Genomic DNA, 21651 nt, shown 5'->3' with positions numbered 1-21651 from the left:
AATGGCAGGTCATGGGGAATGTTAGTTATCCACCTCTAGTCTTCAAATTGTTACCACAATTTACTGACTTAAAATAACAAACATTGACTTTATATAATTTCTAGGGTTCAAGAATCTGATAAGGGACCTGGAGAGATGGCTCAGCAGTTAAAAGCACTGACTGCTCTTCCAGAGTCCTGAGTTCAATTCCCAACAACCACATGGTGGCTCACAACCATCTCTAATGGGATCTGATGCCCTCTTCTGGAGTGTCTGAAGAGAGCAACAGTGTACTCACATACATAAAATAAACAAATCTTTTAAAATCTTAAAAAAAAAAAAAGTAGAAGAAGAATCTGATAAAGGCCTTAGCTGGGTAGTTCTAGCCAAGGCCATCTCTGAAGGTACAGTCAAGCCATCAGTCAATGAAGCCCTCATCTGTGGGCTTCAAGTCCCCATCTCAGAAACAGAGAGATTGACTGATGGGATCACAGGGTTTCAGAAAAAGATTAATGATATCGTTCAATAATATTTAGTGTTGCCTGTTTATTAGAAAATGAAATTTAGGCCGGGCAGTGGTGGCGCACGCCTTTAATCCCAGCACTTGGGAGGCAGAGGCAAGCGGATTTCTGAGTTCGAGGCCAGCCTGGTCTACAGAGTGAGTTCCAGGACAGCCAGGGCTATACAGAGAAACCCTGTCTAGAAAACAAAAAAACAAAAAAACAAAAACCAAACAAAAAAAAAAAAAAAATTAAGGGCTTCAAAAAAAAAAAAAAAAAAAAAAGGAAGGGAAGGAAAAAAAAAGAAAAAAAAAAACCAAAAAAACAAGGACTTGCACCTCAGGCTTGGCTTTAATCCTAGCTCTCAGGAGGCAGAGACAGGCAGATCTCCATGAGAGCTACATGGTGGTCTCCACGATAAGTTCCAGGCTAGCCTCAGCTATATAGTAAGACCGGTGTCAAGTCACTAATACATATAAAGGCTTTGGCTAGTGAGATGGCTTGGTGAGGAGTGCTTGGTGAAGGAGCCCTGCAGACATGGGACACACAATGGATGCATCCTTTGACCTCCACACTGGCCGTGTGGCATGCATATACACAACACATACACTCACACAGACTTGAAAGCCAGGCAGTAGTGGTGTAAACCTTTAACCCTAGCACTTGTGAGGCTGAAGCAGATAGATCTCTGAGTTACAGGCCAGCCAGGGCTAACAGAAACCTTGTCTCACACAAACAAACAAACTACAGACTTGAAGCTGGATGTAGTTGTATATGGCTATAATCTCAGCACTCGGGAGGTAGACATAAAACTATTGGGACTTCATGGACTGCCTCTAGATAATAGTGAGTTCTAGGCCAGCCTAGGCTACCTTCTTCTTCTTCTTCTTTTTTTTTTTTTTTTTTTTGGTTTTTCAAGACAGGGTTTCTCTGTGTAGCCTTGGCTGTCCTGGAACTCACTCTGTAGACCAGGCTAGCCTCGAACTCTCAAACACTGAAATCCACCTGCCTCTGCCTCCCAAGTGCTGGGATTAAAGGTGTGCGCCACCACCGCCCAGCCTGGGCTACCTTCAAACCTGTCTCAAAAACCTTAAGTGCCCAGAGCTGTGGCTGCAGCTCAGTTGGCAGATTGTTTTCTTAGCATGCATAAAGGAAGCCCTGCGTTTCATCCTCAGCACAGTGTAATCTGGGCATATCTGCAAACCCATACTCCTGAGGTATAGGCAGGAAAATTAGGAAATTTAAGAACTTCTTTGCTACTTAGGGAGTTTAAGGACAAACTGGCTCCAAGAGACCCTATCTCTAAACAGACAAAAAGATTTAAAAAAGCAAAAGAATCAACACTTCTAATTTTTTTTAATGTGTGCGTATTTTGCATGTATATATGTGTGCCTGGTGTCTAAGGGGGTCAGAAGATGTTGTGTCCCCTGGAACTGGAATTCTACAGATTGTGAGCTGCCGTGTGGATGCTAGGAACTGAACACAGGTCTTTCACAAGAGCAGTAGGTGCTCTTAACCACTGCACCATCTCTACAGCCCCAAGAATCAACAGTTTTAACAAATTATAAACTAAACAAAATGTTTTCTCCTCTACTCCCTTCTCTCTTTCTCTGGAAATTAGACATTACTTATTGATATTAAGGGCCTAAAGTATCTTTTTTAGGAAGAAACACATTTAATGTATATAATCTGGTATAGCCTTCAAATTTTCTCTTGTAATTTGGCAGAAATTTCCATTTCTAAAAATAAGATTATTGGAGTCAGGATGTAGCTCAATTGGTAGAGTGTTTGCTTAGCCTTGGGTTTGATCTCCAATACTATGTAAACTTAGCATGATGGTGGCTAGCTATAACCCTGGAGGAACTCTGAAGGTAGAAGTGGGATTAGAAGTTCAAAGTCATCCTCAACTACGTCGTCACTAAGTGTGAGACCAGTCTGGACTACCTGAGACCATAGGAAGAGAAAATTATCTTCGTGTCATTTTAACTCTTTGGGAAGATAAATTGGATGTTGTCTTCTCTATTGGGATATGAATATTATCCATAACAGTCTTGGGACACAGGGTTAGTACTGGTAATCTAGAAATTGCTTTGGAAGCTTTATGATCCAAAAAGTAAGAATCTCTTTTCTCTCTCTTCTTTGTTTTTTAACGTGTGTGTATGTGTGTGTGTCTCTGTGTGTCTGTATGTGTCTGTGAGTGTGTACGTGCTGCATGTGGAAGACAGGGGCCATCTTAAGGGAATCAGTTCTCTCTTTCTACCTTTGTGGGTCTTGGGGACTGAACTGTAGGGTTGAAGCAAGCACCTCTTCCTGCTGAGCCATATTCCTGGCCTTCACTGTTTGTTTTGTAGAGGAAGGATTTCTATAGCTCTAGTCGGCCTTGAACTCTCTCTGTAGCCAAAAATGACTTTTAATAGCTGGTTTAATCCTCCTGACTTCACTTTTCAACTGCTGACTGGGCTTATAGACATGGGCCAGTATACCTAAGAACTGGTATTCTTCTACCAGGTTGCAGCTAGCCAGAGATGAGAGTCTTAGAAAACTAGAGTGCATTGGTCCTCTCACAGGCTAGACTTCATTTCCCACTCCTGGAATCAGCTGTAGCTTTCGCTAAGAGAAAAGAGACCCAGAGGTGTGTGTGGTGGTGCATGCCTTTAAGCCCAGCACTCAGAAGGCAGAAATAGACAGATTTCTGTGAGTTTAAGGCCAGCCAGAACTACAAAGTGAGACCCTGTCTCAAAAGAATCAGAGACTCTGAGTTAAATGTTTTTAGTACATGCCAGGCATAGTGGTACATGAGAGGCTAAGGCCAACCTAGTCTACATAGTGAGTTCCAGGGTTATGTAGAGAGATCCTGACTCAAACAAAATCAAACCAAAGTTACAACTTAGAACCAAATGGCTTAGGCTTTTTCAAACTTGAGGTGTTGTGTTTAAAATATTCTGCCACAACTAGATTACCTGCAGAAGCCCTTTCTTTTAAAAAATGTGTTTGGATGTTCTTGCCTACATGCATGTCTTTGTACCTCGTGAATACTAGTGTCAACAAAGGCTACAAGGAGGGAATATTTTAATCCTGTGGAACTGGAGTTCCAAGACAGTTGTGAGATCCTCTGGAAGAGTGGCCAGTGCTCTTATCCACTGAGCCATCTCTCTAGTCCCCTTCAAAAGTCTTAAAGAAAGTTAAAAAAAAAAAAAAGTAACAGCTTTCAAGAGATAAGTGATTCACCAACTTGAATTCTCCTCAACTTGAATTGGAGGCAGTCAGGGAACTTGGAGGACTCCAAGGGTGAGGGTTTCGATGATGACAGGGCTTTTCTTGAACAGTCTTTTTCATTTCGGCCCTGGATCTTTGACATGTGAATAAGTAGAAGGTGGCTGTTTTCCTAGACAACTGAGCTTTATGCAGATAAACATGTGTATATTTGAAGCCAAAATCTATACTTCTGTAAGTACAGTGGAGAACTCTTGCGTTTGTGTTTTCCAGAATAGAATGCAGCACCATGGACATAGTTGAACAGAATAGCCATGGCTAGAATGAGGGACCATGTTCAAATCAGAGCATCAGAAAGACAGACTACACCACGGCCAACATTTACTGTTGTACATGTGTTTGATGTGTGTGTATGTGAGCCCAGCGAAGGTGTGGAGAGGTCAGAGGAAAACTTCTGGAGTCAGGTTTTCCTATCTACCATGGGCTCCAAGAGTCAAAATCAGGTTGTATGGTGTATATAGCCAGCACTGTTTAAGTGATGAACCATCTCATTAATAAATGGTCAACATTTAAAAGAAATAGGGTATAATTTTCTGTAATATATAGAGTGTGTTATTTTGGAATATATTCTAAGATATTTAAAATACTAATTAATACACATCTTGTGTGTTAGATAGCAAAGTACAATGTGGTTTTTTTTAACTGTAGGTTGGATCTTTTTTTTTTTTTTTTCTTGAGGCAAAGTCTCACTATATAACTTATGCTGGACGAATTCCTAGAGCGCTAGCTGCCTCTGCCTCCTGAGTGGTGAGATTACAGGCACGCACCACACCACACCCGGCTTCCTATATGTAGATTTTAATCAAAACATTGCTGTATAGATTCTGCAATAGAAGACATGAATTTCCATTCTGTTCTTAAAAAATATCATACATTAGACATGTGGGAACTTATCATTTTGAATATAACAGTGTGTATTAATTAGAATCGGTGATGTTTAATTGTTATGGAATGGGGTAAAATTGCCATTTCACTAGATAATGCATCTGACTTGTTAGGAGTGAGCTTTTCAAATACCATCTCATACCTCCCGACCTGTGGAATGAGCCACATGAGGATGATCCTGGATCTCAAGTCTGTTAGGGAGGGAACCAAAGGCCTCAGTGTTGGGCCAGTGCCCAGGCCACTTCTATAGAAAACTTATTGTTGTTATAGTTAGCTCTGATTCTGTATCTCACCACTGACACAGGCAAAACTAGATGGTGGAAGACAGCAATGGAGGCCTGTTCTCATGGCTGTGACTGAGAAGGATTTGCTACTTTATGACTGTATGCCATGGACAAGAGATGCCTGGGCATCACCGTGTCATAGCTACCCTCTTGTTGCTACAAGGTAAGACAAAAGCAAAAAAATACTCTAAGTCTATGAAGAGTCAAAGTGAGTGTTGTTGCCTTTAATGCCTAAAATAGTACTGAAGAAGCTAATATAGACAGAATGGTTTTTCCCAACTTACTGAATAAATTGTTTCAGTCACTTGTGGGGTGTGTGTGCGTGCACACACACTTTTTAAATTACTGCAGGCTTGCTTAGTCATGGAGATAATAAGGGGTTCGGGTTTTGGGGGTGGTTTTGTTTTGTTTTTTTATTATTGGCTGTGACTAAAAACCACTGAAATTGCAGCAGCCTTTTGAGTAAGTGATGAAATTATTTAAACCAGAATGTGGTACAGTGGATAAACCACTCAAGTAGGCCAAAATGTCTTTACAGCAAAAGAGCACATAGAAATGAACATGGCTTTGTCCTGAAGCCACAGAATGTTCCCCTCGTCCCAGATGTAGGGAGTGGGAGGAGAACAACTGGCAAGTGTAGGTTTAGGATGCCCTAAGGGATAGCAGCCACAACAGAAGCATATCCAAAGTTAGGTTTACTTGGTTGTTAGAGAGCCAGCTGTTGGTGTAACTGGAAAGCCCCATGAGATGTGCATTCGGAAATCATTTAGAAGTTTCTCTCAGTGCAGTAAACCAGAATCTAAAAGAAGTCTGTGTTCTCTACTGAGCATGAAGCTACCTACCATTTGCCCTTGACAGAAAGAACAAGTGGATGATAATCTGGTGCTTTCACTAAAGGGGATGAGGACTACTCAGAGAAAGTACCTGGTACTGAGAGAGGGAAGGGCTGAAACTATCTCCTGGGCCCCGTAGAGAGTACATGTTAACTGTTTTGAACAACAACAACAAAAAAAAAACAACTTATTTTGTGACAAGCTTTCATTGTGTAGCCCTAGCTAGCCTAAAACTCAGTATGTGGCCTAGCTAGCCATGAACGCATAGAGATCCACCTGACTCTGCCTTCTAAGTGCTGGGAGTAAAGATGTACTCTCCATGTGAGGCATGGTATCATTCTTTCCATGAAAATAGAGTTTAAAATGTTCGGTAGCTTTCCTGGAGTTTCTCTCAGTCAGAGCTGGAGCTACTCGGCCACCAAGTAGAGCTACAGCGCCCCCTGGCCTTCAGAGCTGAGACGGTGTGTTCCCCTTTATTCCTCCCACCTGGAGGGGAGAAGCATCTTACAGAAGACTGCGGTTAAGCATTGAGTTCCATGCCCTCACTGAAGTAAAGCTATCTTGACATCAAAAACTATGACATCATCTTAGAATGTCCCCTGTGCTCGATTACAATGCTCCTCACAAAGCCTGAGCTTGGGTAGTGGTGGCCCATACTTTTAACCTCAGCACCCAGGAGGCAGAGGCAGGCAGATCTCTGAGTACAAAGCCAACTTGGTCTACAGAGTGAGTTCCAGGACAGCCAGGGCTACACAGAGAAGTTCTGTCACAAAAATAAAAAGCAAACAAAATCCCCAAAGCTGAGCTACTCACTGCTTCAGGAGCACTGAGCACAGAGCAGGTGTCCTACAGGACGAGGGTGTGGCTCCACAGTTACAATTAGACCATAAGGTGTGTCTCAGCCTTGTAGAACACTCTAGATGAGCCTGTGTTCTGTTGTCTAAGTACAGTCATCTCATAAACTGCAGGTTCTGTCCTTTGGATGCCGTTCATCAAAGGCCTTTAGTAGTAAAGTAAATGGGGCAGTTGTGTACTTAGGAGGAGGTCTGCCCAGAACCTTCTTGGTATGACACCAAAAACACACAGAAAGCCAAGCATAGCAGCACATACCTGTAATCCTGGCACTTGAAAAGTAGAGACAGTAAAACCAAGATTGGGCTGGGCTATATGAGAGCCTATAGGAAGGAAGGGAGGGAGGGAGGGAGGGAGGGAGGGAGGGAGGGAGGAAGGAAGGAAGGAAGGAAGGAAGGAAGGAAGGAAGGGAAAAAGGAAAGGAAAGGAAGGAAAAGAAAAGCAAAGCCACATGAGAAAGAAAAAAAGAGCAAGGCATGGTGTTTCTACTTGAAAAGTACCATCAAGAAGATGAAGCTAGAAGGGCTGGCAGCCAACTCAGCTGGAGAGGGAATTCTTATAAAAGCATAGAGCCTGACTTCAGGTACTCATCACCCTGAAAAAGGCCAGGTGTCGCTGTGATCCCAGTCCTGGGGAGGCGGAGGCAGAGGCAGAGGCAGAGGCAGAGGCAGAGGCAGAGGCAGAGGCAGAGGCAGAGGCAGAGGCAGGTGGTCCCTGGAGCTCACTACCAGCCAGCCTGGTGGAGTCGGTGACTCCAGGTTCAGGAAAGACTCAAAAAATAATGTGAAGAATGATTGAGGAAGACACCGGAATGACCTAGCCACCACGTGCATGAGTGCATACAAGCACAAACACATACACACATGTTCTTTAAAGTGAATAGACAGGGGAAAATAGCAGAAACACATAAGAAAGACCATGATTATCTGCAAAACTAAGAAAATCCTGATAAATTAAGAATTGACTATGCAGCCGGGCAGTGGTGGCATACGCCTTTAATCCCAGCACTTGGGAGACAGAGGCAGGCGGATTTCCGAGTTCGAGGCCAGCCTGGTCTACAGAGTGAGTTCCAGGACAGCCAGGGCTACACAGAGAAACCCTGTCTCAAAAAACCAAAAAAAAAAAAAGAATTGACTATGCTTCAAACTTCAAGATCAAGTAGCAGAGTGGTAAAAATGAACAGGCGCTACAGATTCTGTTGGATTGTGTATTTAGACTCTCAGGAATCAAAACTCCCTCCCCTCCTTTCTCTTTCTCTCTCCTGTCTGTCTCTCTGTGTATTTTCTCTCAATACATGACATTTTTGGCCAATGAGGAATTAAGTAATGCCTGGACATGTTGAAAGGAATTTTTATTCTAGATCATTACTAAGATCAAAGCCAGGTACACACCATGGGTAGAAAAACATGGATGTCCTAGGTGCTAAGTGTGGATTTTGTGGTCTTTTTCTATAAGCTGTCTTTGACTGGGAGAGACATGGCTACTGTACCATGTGGTATTGAGCTTGTGAGACTAATATGGCCAAAACTGCTAAAGCTCATCCTTGCATGAGCTCATCTGGCCTCCCCACAAAAGTGGGGGTGGGGGACATTTGGCAGTGTGTCCTAACCAATGGCTGCCCCCAAATCCAGCAGCTGGTTTGAATTAAATCCCCTCTGCCAAATATTTCAAAGTCAAATCTAGAAGGAAAATATCTCCCTAGACTTGATATTTTGTAATGTCTGACGTGGGATTAGCAATCAAACTGAACGTGGTACTTTCCTCTTACTTGGATCGTGTGTAGAATGATTTTAAGACTTAACTCTTTCTGAGCTAGCTCATGTTCACCTGGTAGGTAAGTTTCACAGGAAGCAGTTTAGTAACTCCATAGGCAAGTCTGTAAGTTCAAATGTATCTTCCAGTAATACTAAAGTGTTACTTGTGATTTTCACTGTGCTGACAGTTGCCCTGAGGGTAAGTTAAAATGTTGATAATGTTTCAGGGCAATTGGTAACAAGCACAGAACACACACACCTGTGTGGGTAATCATCACAGTTCTCCAAATGGACTTTGGGTGTGGGGAGCCAGTTTAACTTTATTTTTACTGAAGTAGTAAGAACTCAGTTTGGGGGCCAAGGGAGTGCTCAGTTGGTGAGAGTGCTTGTCTTGAGCACACATGAGCTCTGATCCCAGCACCCAGATAGAAAGGCATCCCACACATGTGCCTGTAGTCCCAGTGCTATAGAAGAATGATACAGGAGGATTGCTAGGACTTTCTGGCCATAACCTAACTCCAGGTTTAGTAGAAGACCAATCTCAAGGGAATAAGGTCATAGGGCATGCCATCATAGAACAGAACAAATGATGCCCTTCCACATAAGTACAGGTACACACACACAGGCCACATTCACAACACAAATTATCAGCTTTATTTATTGATCTTAATATTGTACGTGATGAATAGGAATTACTAAACTGAGATACTTGTACTTCATTCTGACGTGTGATCTGATGAATCATGCTGCAAGGGAAAGGACGCGTGTTGTTGAGTCCTCCCTCAGCTGAGCGCCAACTGTTCCTCACAGACTTCAGTTTCCCCTTGGAAGAGGAGCTGATTAATAGGCCACCATGCTCAGGTCTGTGTCTAAAATGACCAAATTGATCTGTCACCTAAGGAAAATATTGGTGCTACTTGTTGCCTGTGATAAAATTCTGCTTTTCACGGAAAATTATAAATCTGGATAAAGTTTCAGTGCTGCATATAAGGAGGACATGCACGTTTTGGATTTGTTTGTGACGTTCATTTCATTATAAAATCCTCAAAGTTCCTCCATGTGGTAGTTGTTCATAGGACTTCCTCTTCTAGTCCACCAAATGGAACGTGCCATTGTTGGTTTTGTGTGTGGTATTTTATTTTGTTTTAGGCTAGCCTAAAATTTATTTATTTTTCTGTAAATGAATGTTTTGCCTTCATGAATGTCTGTGTATTGTGAGTGTGTCTGGTGCCTGTGGAGAATAAGAGAGGATACCGGAGACAGTTTTGAACTGCATCAAACCCTGGTCCTCTGAGAGAGTAGCAGGTGCTCTTAACCCGAGTCATCTCTCTAACCCCTGGCAGAATTTTCTGCATCTCTTTTTCTGTTGGTAGGTATTTTCTTTATAAAGACAGTAAGTGGTATCCTGCCTCCTGTGGCACCAAGGATTACTCTATGGGATTAAAGGATATCAAAATACAATAATTTGGCTTTGAAATGCATTCATCTAAAAACTGCTTGAAGGTAATGATCACTTTAGCTTTCTGTTCTATTTGTGGTCCTAGGTTGGTTCATTCAGGTTCTGGATGTCGGTCACCCTCCCTTGGATCTGACCTTACCTTTGCTACCAGGACGGGATCTCGGCAGGGCATTGAGATGCATCTCTTCAGGGTTGAAACGCATCGGGATTTGTCAACGTGGACCAGAATTCTTGTTCAGGGCTGTCATGCTGCTGCTGAGCTGATCAAGGAAGTCTCCCTAGGTAGAGATACTTTGGTTTGTCTTTCTCTCTTTGCTCTCTCCCTTCCCCCGTCTTTCTCCCTCCTCTTCTCCCCCTCCCTCCCTCCCTTCCTTCCTGTTTGTGACAGGGTCTCACACAGCCCAGCCTGGCCTGACACTCTTGATCCCCTGCCTCCACCTCCCCAGTGCTGCAGTCACAGGTGTGCACTATCATTCCTGGCCCTGACCTTGGATTTCTGACAGTAATTATTAGTTTTTTCAAGCCTTATCTTTATCAGTGTGTGCACATGTCTTTGTGTGTATATGCCATGAGTGTGCAGGTGCCCCTGGAGACCAGAGGTAGCTAAAGAAACAGGATTTGCTTTTGTGGGTGCTGAGAATCAAACTGGAATCCTTTAGAAAATCAAAGGATGAACCTTTTTTTTAACTTTAATTTTTATTTATTTATTATATGTAAGTACACTGTAGCTGTCCTCAGACATCCCATGGTTGTGAGCCACCATGTGGTTGCTGGGATTTGAACTCATGATCTCCGGAAGAGCAGTCAGTGCTCTTAACCACTGAGCCATCTCACCAGCCAAAAACCATTGTTTTTTGTTTTGTTTTGTTTTTTGGTTTTTGGTTTCTTTTTTTTTTTTTTTTTCTGCGGTTTTTTCAAAAGAAAGTTTCTCTGTGTAGCCCTGGCTGTCCTGGAACTCACTCTGTAGACCAGGCTGGCCTCGAACTCAGAAATCCACCTGCCTCTGCCTCCCAAGTGCTGGGATTAAAGGCGTGTGCCACCACCGCCCGGCCTATTGTTTTTGTATGCCAATTATAAGCTGTTAAAACACAGTAGCTGTAGTGGTGGTGGAGGAAAGAAGTCTGGTGTCTTCTCAGCACCAGAGCTTTCCTGTGCCTGCCACATAGTGTTCACCACCACACCACCACGTGGCGGTTTTTTCACTGTGCATCATTTAAATCTACATTTAATAGTATAAGCCCCCAGGATAAGAATTAGATGCCTTGACTACAGTTGGGAAGATCTGGCGTCTAAGGGCATTTAGATACCCTTAGATACAAGCATCTGGCAGTCTGTAGCCATGGAAGATACAGTGTCTGGAATGAGATTCTCTTCAAAAGTTTGAAAATGTCTGTCAACACTCCTCTTTCCACTATGGACACTCCCTCTAGTGGCTAGTCCCTGCTGGTTGTTTTGTTCCACCGTGAACGTGCCCCCTGGTGGCTAGACATTATGAACTTAGTGTAAACATACGCTCTGTAAACATACAGGTATTCCCGTTTGCCTTTCAGTTTCAGGAAACAAGGGTCAGAGTGGCTGGGGCTTGAATTGCAGGTCTTATATACAGCCAGTGCCTTCCGCCCCTCCTTCCCTCTCCCGACGACTCACACTCCTGAGCGGGTTCACTTCCCGGAGGACGGCAGTATCAGTCCCCGTCATTCATTACATCAGCAGATATTTGCTGAGCACTCTGCTACTTACCAAGGGCCGGGCTTCATAGTGATAGAGATGAAAGTAGATAAGACCTGTTTCCCGTGAGAAGAGCACAGAACAGCGTCCTGTTGTTCCCTGTGATTGGTTTGTTGGTGAGTATTGTTGGTGAGTTGTTGGTATTTTTTTCTTACACTAATTGACCAGGAATGCTACCCCAGCTTTTCATATTTAGTGTTTTATAAGTTTCTGCTTACCAATGAGCATAAATTCCTGATGCTTTCCTCCAGTAATGTTGTAATCACCTTAGGTGTCAGTTCTATTTGTGGTCCTAGGTTGTTTCATTCAGGTTCTAGGACCTACTTTCTTCAAAGTTGTCCTATAACAAAAGAGCCTGAGTCAGTCAGCCTCTCTCTCTCTCCTCCTCTCTCTCCCTCCCTCCATCCCTCCCTCCCTTTCTCCTTCCCTCCTTTCTTCTCCTTCATGCTCTGTCTCTGTCTCCTATAGGGTCAGGTCGAAGGACTCTCCAGAAACACTGAAATTCCCTAGAAGCACAAGTTAACTAAATAACTGATCCCAGAGTAGTAGAAGCAGGATTTGTAGGAGGTCTCCGTCCTCCTAATAATACCGGTCTTTGATTTTAAGAAATACAGGGTGGAGATGGGCAGCGGAGCTCAGTAGCGCCATGGAGAGGCTCGGGATTTGGTCTTCAGCACTACAAAAAGAATAAACAGGCATGGCTGGGAAGATAAAGTGCTTGCCACACAACATGAAGACGCAGGTTCAATGGCCAGAACCCATGTAGAAATCCAGCTGCGCTGGCTCGTATGTGTACTTCCAGTGCCGGGCAGGTCAAGACAAGGATCCCTAGGACTTACTGGCCAGCCACTCTAGCCAAATCCGTGAGCCCAGACCAACAAGAGACCTTGTCTCCAAAAAATAAGGTGGATAGCACCTGGGGAGGAATAACTCCTAAGGTCTTTGCTCTGGTCTCTACACACATGTACCTGTGCATGCACCCACACATGCACACAAACATACAAAATAGGTAATATGTAACATGATTGACATTCATTTCAGTGTAATACTGATTGACTCCTGGCTTTAGTATGTTACCTTAGTGTGTCTTTCTATTCAGTAATGTCCTGCGACATGAAAAAGCCAATGTCCTTTCCACTTATGAGTGTAAGACATAGGAACCAGAGCAGTGGAATGAAAATTAGATTTGTGGGGATGGTGAGTGTCATGGAAGTGAAAGAAAGAAGTGTCAGAGAGGAATGGGGGGAACTATTGCGGGGCGCCGCCTCGCCGAAAAGGAGAACGCCACGCTTCAGGACTCTTCTGACAGCATTTTTATTGTTAAAGCTCTTTTAGTGTTACAGCTCTCTTAGATGGTAGTGAGGCGAGGGACCCCAAGCCCCAAAAGCTTGTGGCTTATATAGCGCTTTAGGAGATGTGCCGCACACTCATTGGCTCTTATGATGTCGCCAAATTAGCATACTGGTTTTCGCGCCTTGCGCAGGCGCACATTCAAGCAAGGCTCGCAAGAAGAAGCAGGAAACCAGCCGGGCAGTGGTGGCGCATGCCTTTAATCCCAGCACTTGGGAGGCAGAGGCAGGCGGATTTCTGAGTTCGAGGCCAACCTGGTCTACAGAGGGAGTTCCAGGACAGCCAGGACTACACAGAGAAACCTTGTCTCGAAAAACCAAAAAAAAAGAAAAAAAAAAGCAGGAAACTGGCGCCATCTTGCGATGGCGGACGCGGCTCCTAACAAACTATCGGCTGGTGTGCATCAGAAGGATGTTAACAGTGCTTTGTGAGGACCACCAAAACTAAATTAAGTGTTTTTAATTTTTTAGCTAGAATAATCAATTTCATTGTGTATGTGCACCACATGGATGCAGTGTCCATGTAGGCCAGAAGAGGGCTTGGGTCACCTGGAACTGGGTCACAGAGGGTTGTGAGCTGCCCTGTGGGCCCTGGGATGGAAACAAGAACAGCCAGTGCTCTTAACTGAGCCATCTTCCCTCCAGTCACCATGACATTTTCATGCACACACATCCATGTTCATCAACCACCACCCTCTCGCCAACACTCTTCCTCTTCTCTCCTCAAACAGTCCCTGCCTTAGTTAGCATTACTATTGCTGTGCGAGACATCATGACCAAAAAAATTTGGGGAAGAAGGATTTATTTCACTCACAGTTCCATAGAACAGTTGATCACTGAGACCAGTGAAGGCAGAAGCTGGAAGCAGGAGCTGATGCAGAAGCCGTGGAAGAGGATGCTAATGGGCTTGCTCCCTGTGGCTTGCTCAGCCTGCTTTCTTATAGAGCCCAGGACCACCAGCCTAGGAGCGGCACCTCCCACAGTGAGCTGGGCCCTCCCCATCAATCACTAATTAAGAAAATGCCACCAGTGGTGGCACACGCCTTTAATCCCAGCACTTGGGAGGCAGAGGCAGGTGGATTTCTGAGTTCGAGGCCAGCCTGCTCTACAGAGTGAGTTCCAGGACAGCCAGGGCTAAACAGTGTCTAGGCCTGATCTTATACAGACATTTTCTCAATTGAGGCTCCAGTTTGTGTCACGTTGACATAAAACTAGCCATTACAGTCCCTATTCTGGGTTTATATTTTTTTAATTTATTATTTGTGTTGGCTGTGTGTATGTACAGGTCTGTGGATGTCATAGGCCAACCATGGGTGTTCCTCAGGAGCCACCCACCTTGATTTATTTTTAATTTTTGTTACATTCATGTCCTGTGTATGGCATATATAGGGGTCACATGCAGGAGCTAGTTCTCTTCTTCCTTGTGGATCCCAAGGGCTCAAGTCCTCAAGCTTAGCAGCAAATTCTTTTACATGCTGAGACATCTTAGAGGCTAACTTTGCTTTGGAGATACGACCTGTCACTGCATTGTGGGGGCTCGTCAATTAGGCTCTGCGGGCTGGCCATCAGGCCTGAGAATCTGCCCCTTCACTTCCCCAGCACTGAGATTACAGATGTGCAGCACCATGCCTGGATTTTGGGGGGTGGAAAGGGAGTTGGGTTTTGTGTTGTTTTTTGGTTTGGTTTAATTTTTTTTTCAAGATAGAGTTTCTCTATGTAGACAAGGCTGGCCTTGAACAAAGATCCACCTGCCTCTGCCTCAGAAGTGCTGGGATTAAAGGTGTGTGCCACCCAGCCTAGCCCACACCTGGTGGTTTATGTGGGGACTGGGGTGTAATTCAGATTCTCCTGCTTTTACCAGCTGAGCCATCTCCCTAGCCCTACAGCATCATTTTCATTTCTTTAAAATCAGACTAAAATTGCTTCCTTTTGTTTTCTGAGATAGGTTTTTCATAGCCAGTGATGGCAATCAACTCCCAATTCCTCTCCCTCTGCCTCCCGAGCCTGGGTTTTACAGGCCTGTTCCATCACACCCTCTGAAACCAAATACTAGAAATACATGAAGAGAGACAGGAGAGATGGCTCAGCAGTTAAGGGCACTGACTACTCAATTCCCAGCAACCACATGGTGGCTCACAACCATCTGTAATGGGATCTGATGCCCTCTTCTTGTGTGTACAGCTACAGTGTACTCATATAAATACAAATAAATAAATCTTAAAAATAAAAGAGAGAGAGAGAGAGAAATGAAAAGAAATACATGAAGAGGCGTGAATGCCAAGCCAAAGCGAGGAAGGGCTTCTTTTCCAGCACGGTTCTTTGTTCTGCTGGGCCCTCTGATCCCCAGGGAAGGCCAAGCTCTAGAGGCTGTCTGCTCTTAAGGTTAGCCTTCCATGACTTTTTTAGGAGGTTAGTGGTAGCTGAAGGTGGAGTTCTCAATGACTGAATGTTTGTCAATTATGCATGAGGACCTGGGTTCAATCCTCAGCACCACATAGGGCAGATATGATTGTATATGACTGTAATTCCAGCAGGTTCTAGTTTCCTTTATGTTGCTGTGATTAAAAACCCTAACCACAAGCAACTGTAGGGAAGAAAGGATTTACTTGGCTTATACTTCCAGGTCACAATCCATCAGAGAGAGAGGTCAGCACAGGAGCCCAAGGTGAGAACTATGGAACGCTGTAGGCTTGCTGGCTTCTGGCTTGCTCCCAGGCTCAGGCTCAGGTAGCTTTCTTGTACAGCCTGTACCCTCCCACACCAGTCACCAGTTATGTCCCTCACAGACATGGTCACAGACCAATCTGATCTAGGTAATCCCTTAATCAAGACTCCCTCAGATGACTCTAGACTATTTCAGATTGACAGCTGAAGCTAACTAGGACACAGCATTTGAGAGGTGGACACGGGACACCTAAAGTTCAAGGTCATTCTTAGCTACACAGGCCAGCGTGAGCTACACTGAGACTAAAATAAAACAAGGCGCTAGAGAGATGGCTCAGTGGTTGCCCTTCTAAAAGAGATAGGTTCAATTCCTAGTATCCACATGGAGGCTCACAGCTATCTAATTCCAGACCCAGAGGATCCAATGTGGTCTTCCAGGCACTGGGCCTGCATGCGATACACAGATAAATGCAAACAAAACACTCATCCACATAAAGTAAAAATAAATAAAACAAAAAATATAAAATAAAATAGGGCTAGATGGCTCAGTATGTGTGAGAACTGCTGACAACCTGAGTTTCATCCCATTATCTACCTGGCAGACTGAGGGAACCAACTCCCAAACTTGGCCTGTAACTTGCACATGCCCACTGTGGCTTGCATGTGTGTTTGTGCGAGGCACACATACCACAAGATAGATAAATACTCAATGTCTAGACGTAAGCATACTTAGCATGGTCTCCCCTGCTCCTTTTCAAGGTTGAGGTAACCATAAACAAGACTCTGTTTTTCAAAAGTACTTCTTCTCGTGTATATTTGCTTTGTCTCTGTCTCTCTTGAGGCAACACAGTTCAAATAGAACATATGGGAAATGTCAGGACCTGGAAATGCAACTCAGTGCTTTCCTACCATGTGAGAAGAATCTCACACAAGCCTGGTGTGGGGTTGATGGCTTCCCTTTCCTGGCTGTGACTCACCTGCCTACATGGCACCTTCCACAGCCAGGACTGTAAGAACTAGAGCCGCCTTGAACTAGATTAGAGCTGACCCTTCAGACCCCAGTCCCCTCACTACACTCTAGCTTCAGGGTTGTTAGTAGGACAGTACTGTGGGTGCCTCAGTTAGGGTGTGACTTTCTCCCTCCTTGAAGTCCTTCGGTTAGAGATGGTGTTGATCCCACGCTTGCTCCTTGACCACTGGGTTCCTTTTCAGAGGATAACTAGTGGTCTGTTGTCCGACTCTCACTTCACATGGTTCAGAGAAGGGCACCACCACTGTTGATCTGTTTTTCTCCTTCCTGGTTTGTTAAATATACAGCTGCATTAACTCATAGGATTGTTTGCATATCCAATGAGAAAGTATGTTGGCTACATGGGATGACCTGCTTCAAGAGCCATTCTTGTGCTGGGCAGTGGTGGCGCACGCCTTTAATCCCAGCACTTGGGAGGCAGAGGCAGGCGGATTTCTGAGTTTGAGGCCAGTCTGGTCTACAGAGTGAGTTCCAGGGCAGCCAGGGCTATACAGAGAAGAAACCCTGCCTCTTAAAAAAAAAAAAAAAAAAAAAAAAACCAAAAAAAAAAAAAAGAGCCATTCTTGTTAAAATGGAGAAGCAAAACTCAGCTCTGATCTTTATGTATTGCTCAGGAGCCCAAAATTGTTGATTCTCCAACCTCAGCCACTTAGCTAAGTGCTGAGATTACAGGCATATGTGCCCACACCCAGTGGTCAGAGTTTCCGTTTTGATTTAGATGTATCTTTGGTTGAGCTTTTAATTTTTTTTATTACATTAGTTCATGAGAATATCAGAGGACAGAGGTCAGAAGACAATTTGTGAGTCTGTCCTCTCCCTTGCATCGTGTAGTTCCAGGGATGGACTAGGCTTGGTAGTAAGCACCATTTACCTACTGAGTCATCTTACAGCCCAGTTTTGTTGGGGAGGGAGGTGCTTACAGTGTTTGTTTTGTTCTATTTCCTGTGGTACTGGGGATTAAACCTAGGGCCTCATTCCTGCTAGGTGAGCACGCTACACTGGGTGGCATCCGCAGCCCCAGTTGTATTGTTTGAACAGCAGCCACCTCATGACTTACTGAGCATAAACTTGTAATAGACATTATCTCCTTCCCAGATCCCAACAAAGCATGTTAGAGCTCTGAAGGGATCTTTGCTCCTTCCTCATGCCCAGCTCTGTAGTCCAGCTCGCCTCTTCCTCCCAAGCACTGAGATTAAAGGCATGCACTACCCCCTCCCGGATAGTTTATCTTTTCTTTGGAGTTTATCTGAATTCCCATCCTAGAAACCTTTTTCTTTTTCTTTTTTTTAAAGATTTATTTATTTTATGAATGTGAGTACACAGTTGCTATGATCAGAAACACCAGAGGAGGGCATTAGATCCCATTACAGATGGTTGTGAGCCACCATGTGGCTGCTGGAAATTGAACTCAGGACCTCTGGAAGAGCAATCAGTGCTCTTAACCACTGAGCCATCTCTCCAGCCCCTAGAAACCTTTTTCTGACTTCTGCTTTAGCTCAGTTTTGAGTGTGTGTCATTGTGTTTTACATATTCTATTTCATACAGTTAGAGATGTATAAAGTCTTTGAGATTAGAGAATGCCCCTTTGCCTCTACCTCACTGCATACAGTTGATGTCCAGTTGAATGGAGACAGATGTCAAGGAGAGTTAGGCTGTATCCTACTTCACCTCAGTCAAGATGCTGACTTGGGCCAAAGTAATCTTAGGGGGTGGAGTCTGGGCTCAGTTGTTCAGAACAGAATATGTACCTACTCTTGTAGAGGACCCAAGTTTGATTCCCAGTACCCACGCCAGGTAACTCACAGTCACCTGTAACTCCAGCTCCAGCAGCAGCACCTGGGTCTCCTTGGACACTGCACTCGAATGCACATACTCCACACAGATATATACGCATATAATTAAAAACGATACCAGGGGTGGTGCCACATGCCTCTAACCCCTGCATTCCAGAGGCAGAGACAGGTGGATCTCTGAGTGCAGGTCAGCCTGGTCTCCGTATCCAGTTCCAGGCCACCCAAGGCTACACAGGAAGATCTTTTGTCACAAGGAAAACTCGGCCTGGCTTTGTAGCCCATGTTTATAAGCCCACCACTTGGAAAAGATAAGCAGGAAGATCAGGAGGAGTACAGTACATAATTACATACCTACTTGGACACTGTCTCTAAATAAAAATAATAACAGGCCTGTGTACAATATGAATCCACTGTTTCATGAATTTCTGTGTCATCCTTGCTTGAGAGCATGCTAATCTTCCCTGATTCGTCCCACTTTTAGTATTTGCGCTGTCATAGTAAGTGCAGAATAATAAATCTTTTTAAAATTTTATCTTAGGAAATTTTAAGCAGCTTAGGCTTCATATATTCTCAAGAAAAGTAGTTTTTCTTGTTTGAAACCAGAAGAATCCTTTTCTACTTGATAACTCAAATAGGATCTTCATCATATATGAGTTTTTTCTTGTCTTTGACAGGCTGCACCTTAAGTGGCCAAGAGGTCAGATTCACTGTCCACTACGAGCATGGGTTCACTATCACCAGAGACAACGGAGGCACCAGCAGCATATTGTATCGCTACCCCTTTGAACGGCTGAAGATGTCTGCTGATGATGGAATCAGAAATCTCTATTTGGATTTTGGTGGCCCTGAGGGAGAGCTGGTGAGAATGGGTCTGAAACTGCGAGCATGGTGATGTGGGTGTGTCTGCACTATCGTCCTGTCTCACGTGGCTTCTGCTTTGCTTCTTGTTTGCGTTCCTTTATTGTGCTGAGTAATGAACTGAAGGCTGGGCATGTGCTTTACCTCTGAGCTCCATCTATCCCAGCCCTTCACTGCTTTTTACCTCCTGTGTAGAAAGTTATGGCTTGACATTTGACATTCCATTAGTTTTTAAGTTTTGTCTGAGAACTGGGAGATAGTAAAGTGTTTGCTCTACATGTATGAGGACATGAGTTCAATCCCTCCCCCCCGAAAAATCTACATTAAACAAGCTGGATGTGTAGCACACATTTGTAAGCCCAGCACTGGGGTGGCCAGGATATAGATCCCTGGGTCTTGTTGACCATCCAGCCTGGCTTCTGTGGCAGGTTCCAGGCCAGTGAGAGACTCTGTCTCAAAAAAGAACTTGGAGAGAGCCATTGCAAAGGCTCAGCAAGTAAAGACCATCACCACCCCACCTCACGATCTATGATGGATCCTCCAGGAGAACCAACTTCCATAAGCTTGTCCTTTGATATCATGTGCTTTGGTACTTATGCATGTGCACACACACACACGCACGCGTGCGCACACATACACACCAGACATAAACAAATAATTACGAACGTAGCTCAGTTACTAAGACTGCTTGCCCAGCATGCGCAAAGCCCTGTGTTTGATCCCCTGCACCACATAAATCTGGGCATGCTGGCACATCCCCATAATCTCAGCAATTGAAGTTCCAGGTGGGCAGATCAGGAATTCAAGGTTATCCACAGGTATGAATAAGTTCACCTGGGCTATATGAAATTGCCCGGCGAAATTGCCTTTTTAAAAAAAAAAAAATTAAAAATAAAAACAAAATGAAAATGAGATATCACAGCCAGGCGGTGGTGGTGCACGCCTTTAATCCCAGCACTTGGGAGGCAGAGACAGGCAGATTTCTGAGTTCGAGGCCAGCCTGGTCTACAGAGTGAGTTCCAGGACAGCCAGGGCTACACAGAGAAACCCTGTCTCAAAAAAACCAAAAAAAAAAGAAAGAAAAAGAAAAAAAGAAAATGAGATATCACATCTAAAAAGTATTTAATACCATTGTTTATAAAGTGTGTGTAGGGCTGGAGAGATGGCTCAGCAGTTAAGAGCACTGGCTGCTCTTCCAGAGGTCCTGGGTTCAGTTCAGCACAGACATGGCAATTCACAGCTGCCTGTAACTCAGGTTCCTGTGGATGTGACTCCCTCAGACAGACATATATGTAGGACAAACACTAAACGTACATGAAAGAAAGGAAAGGAGAGAGAGTATTACAGTCACGACTCATGTCTCTTCTCCACAGACTATGGACCTGCATTCTTGTCCAAAGCCGGTTGTATTTGTATTGCACACGTTCTTATCCGCCAAAGTCACTCGCATGGGGCTGCTTGTGTGAGCAGCAAGAGCAGAGAGCTTTGACTGTCACAAGAAGTGTCTCCACCTCACACGATGAGAATAAAGGAAAAGCAACAACAACAGAGAAGCACAAACAGAAGCCCTTGCTCCCTCCATCACAGTGCCTTCCTGAGGACCTGCAGATCACTGCTGGACCACAACAGGGTTTTAGGAAGGGCCGACCTTTCCCACACAGCCTTGGTCAGAAGTTCTAGAACTGTAATAAGCTCCGAATCAAAGCTGTTGATTTATCATCTTATTTCATAATGTGACCTCTAAGTAATTAGGTTTATTTTCCCCGTTATGAAGTCTGGCTCTTTGGGTTTCTCTTTGGACATAAACAAATAGGGAAAAGGGATTCTCCTTTTCTTTCTGTAAGAATCTTTTGGGCATAGCCTTGAGCTCTTCCTAAGATAATTGTCGATCCCCAGGTGCTAGTGTGCAGCTGCCGTCCCTCAGGCAGATTCCCACACAGGCCGATTGCACCAGTGTTACTGTCTCCACCTTGGAAATCCTTGAGCATCATCCTTCACCCACCCTGGCTCTCACTGGCCCCACCCTCTCCACCCTCCCCACCCCACCTGTAGCACCAGCTCTGCCACCCATAAGTGCTGCTTTTAGGACTCAGAACTTGCACAGTCTGGTTGTCTTTGCCTTCGCTCCCCTGTTTTGTGGTGTCCAAGTTGAAAAGCAAGTTGGAAACCACTGCTCTGAAAGAGGAGTTTTGCTTTCTTTAGTCTATATTGAGTTTATATTTGGTAGGAGCCAGGGGATGGTCTACAGTTTATTTTGAAAGATCCTCATTTTAAGCTAAGCCATTTCTTATTGCTTACCAACTGTGCCTTTGGTTAGGATGAGTGGAGCTTTATTAGTGACAGTTTGGATGACTGGGTCTCACTGCCACTCCAGAGATCTCGTCAGCTTTCAGGGGTCATCCTTGAGGTC

General features: G+C 44.4%; 1 protein-coding gene and 1 non-coding gene across 3 annotated transcripts in view; one reads left to right on the top strand and one right to left on the bottom strand.

Annotated features, from left to right (window-relative positions):
- Positions 1 to 20826, top strand: part of Sntb2 (syntrophin beta 2) — an 80929-nt gene extending 60103 nt beyond the window's left edge. The window contains exons 4-7 of one of the 2 annotated variants that reach the window (XM_028768675.1): positions 4942 to 5084; positions 9905 to 10101; positions 19058 to 19242; positions 20615 to 20826. In XM_028768675.1, the coding sequence (XP_028624508.1) occupies positions 4942 to 5084; positions 9905 to 10101; positions 19058 to 19242; positions 20615 to 20707 (618 nt within the window). In that variant the 3' untranslated portion in view covers positions 20708 to 20826. The remainder of the gene's footprint in view (positions 1 to 4941; positions 5085 to 9904; positions 10102 to 19057; positions 19243 to 20614) is intronic. The other variant, XM_028768676.1, reaches the window with a different exon arrangement.
- Positions 18783 to 18888, bottom strand: LOC114622313. Its single transcript, XR_003711572.1, has one exon. It is a non-coding gene; the product is annotated as a U6 spliceosomal RNA (small nuclear RNA).
- Positions 20827 to 21651: the final 825 nt, after the last annotated feature.

Source organism: Grammomys surdaster, unplaced genomic scaffold (genome assembly GCF_004785775.1).
Source record: "Grammomys surdaster isolate TR1022 unplaced genomic scaffold, NIH_TR_1.0 187, whole genome shotgun sequence".
NCBI classification, from domain to species: Eukaryota; Metazoa; Chordata; class Mammalia; order Rodentia; family Muridae; genus Grammomys; species Grammomys surdaster.
The sequence above is the reverse complement of the archived record's forward strand: the minus strand, read 5'-3'. Positions and strand labels throughout refer to the sequence as shown.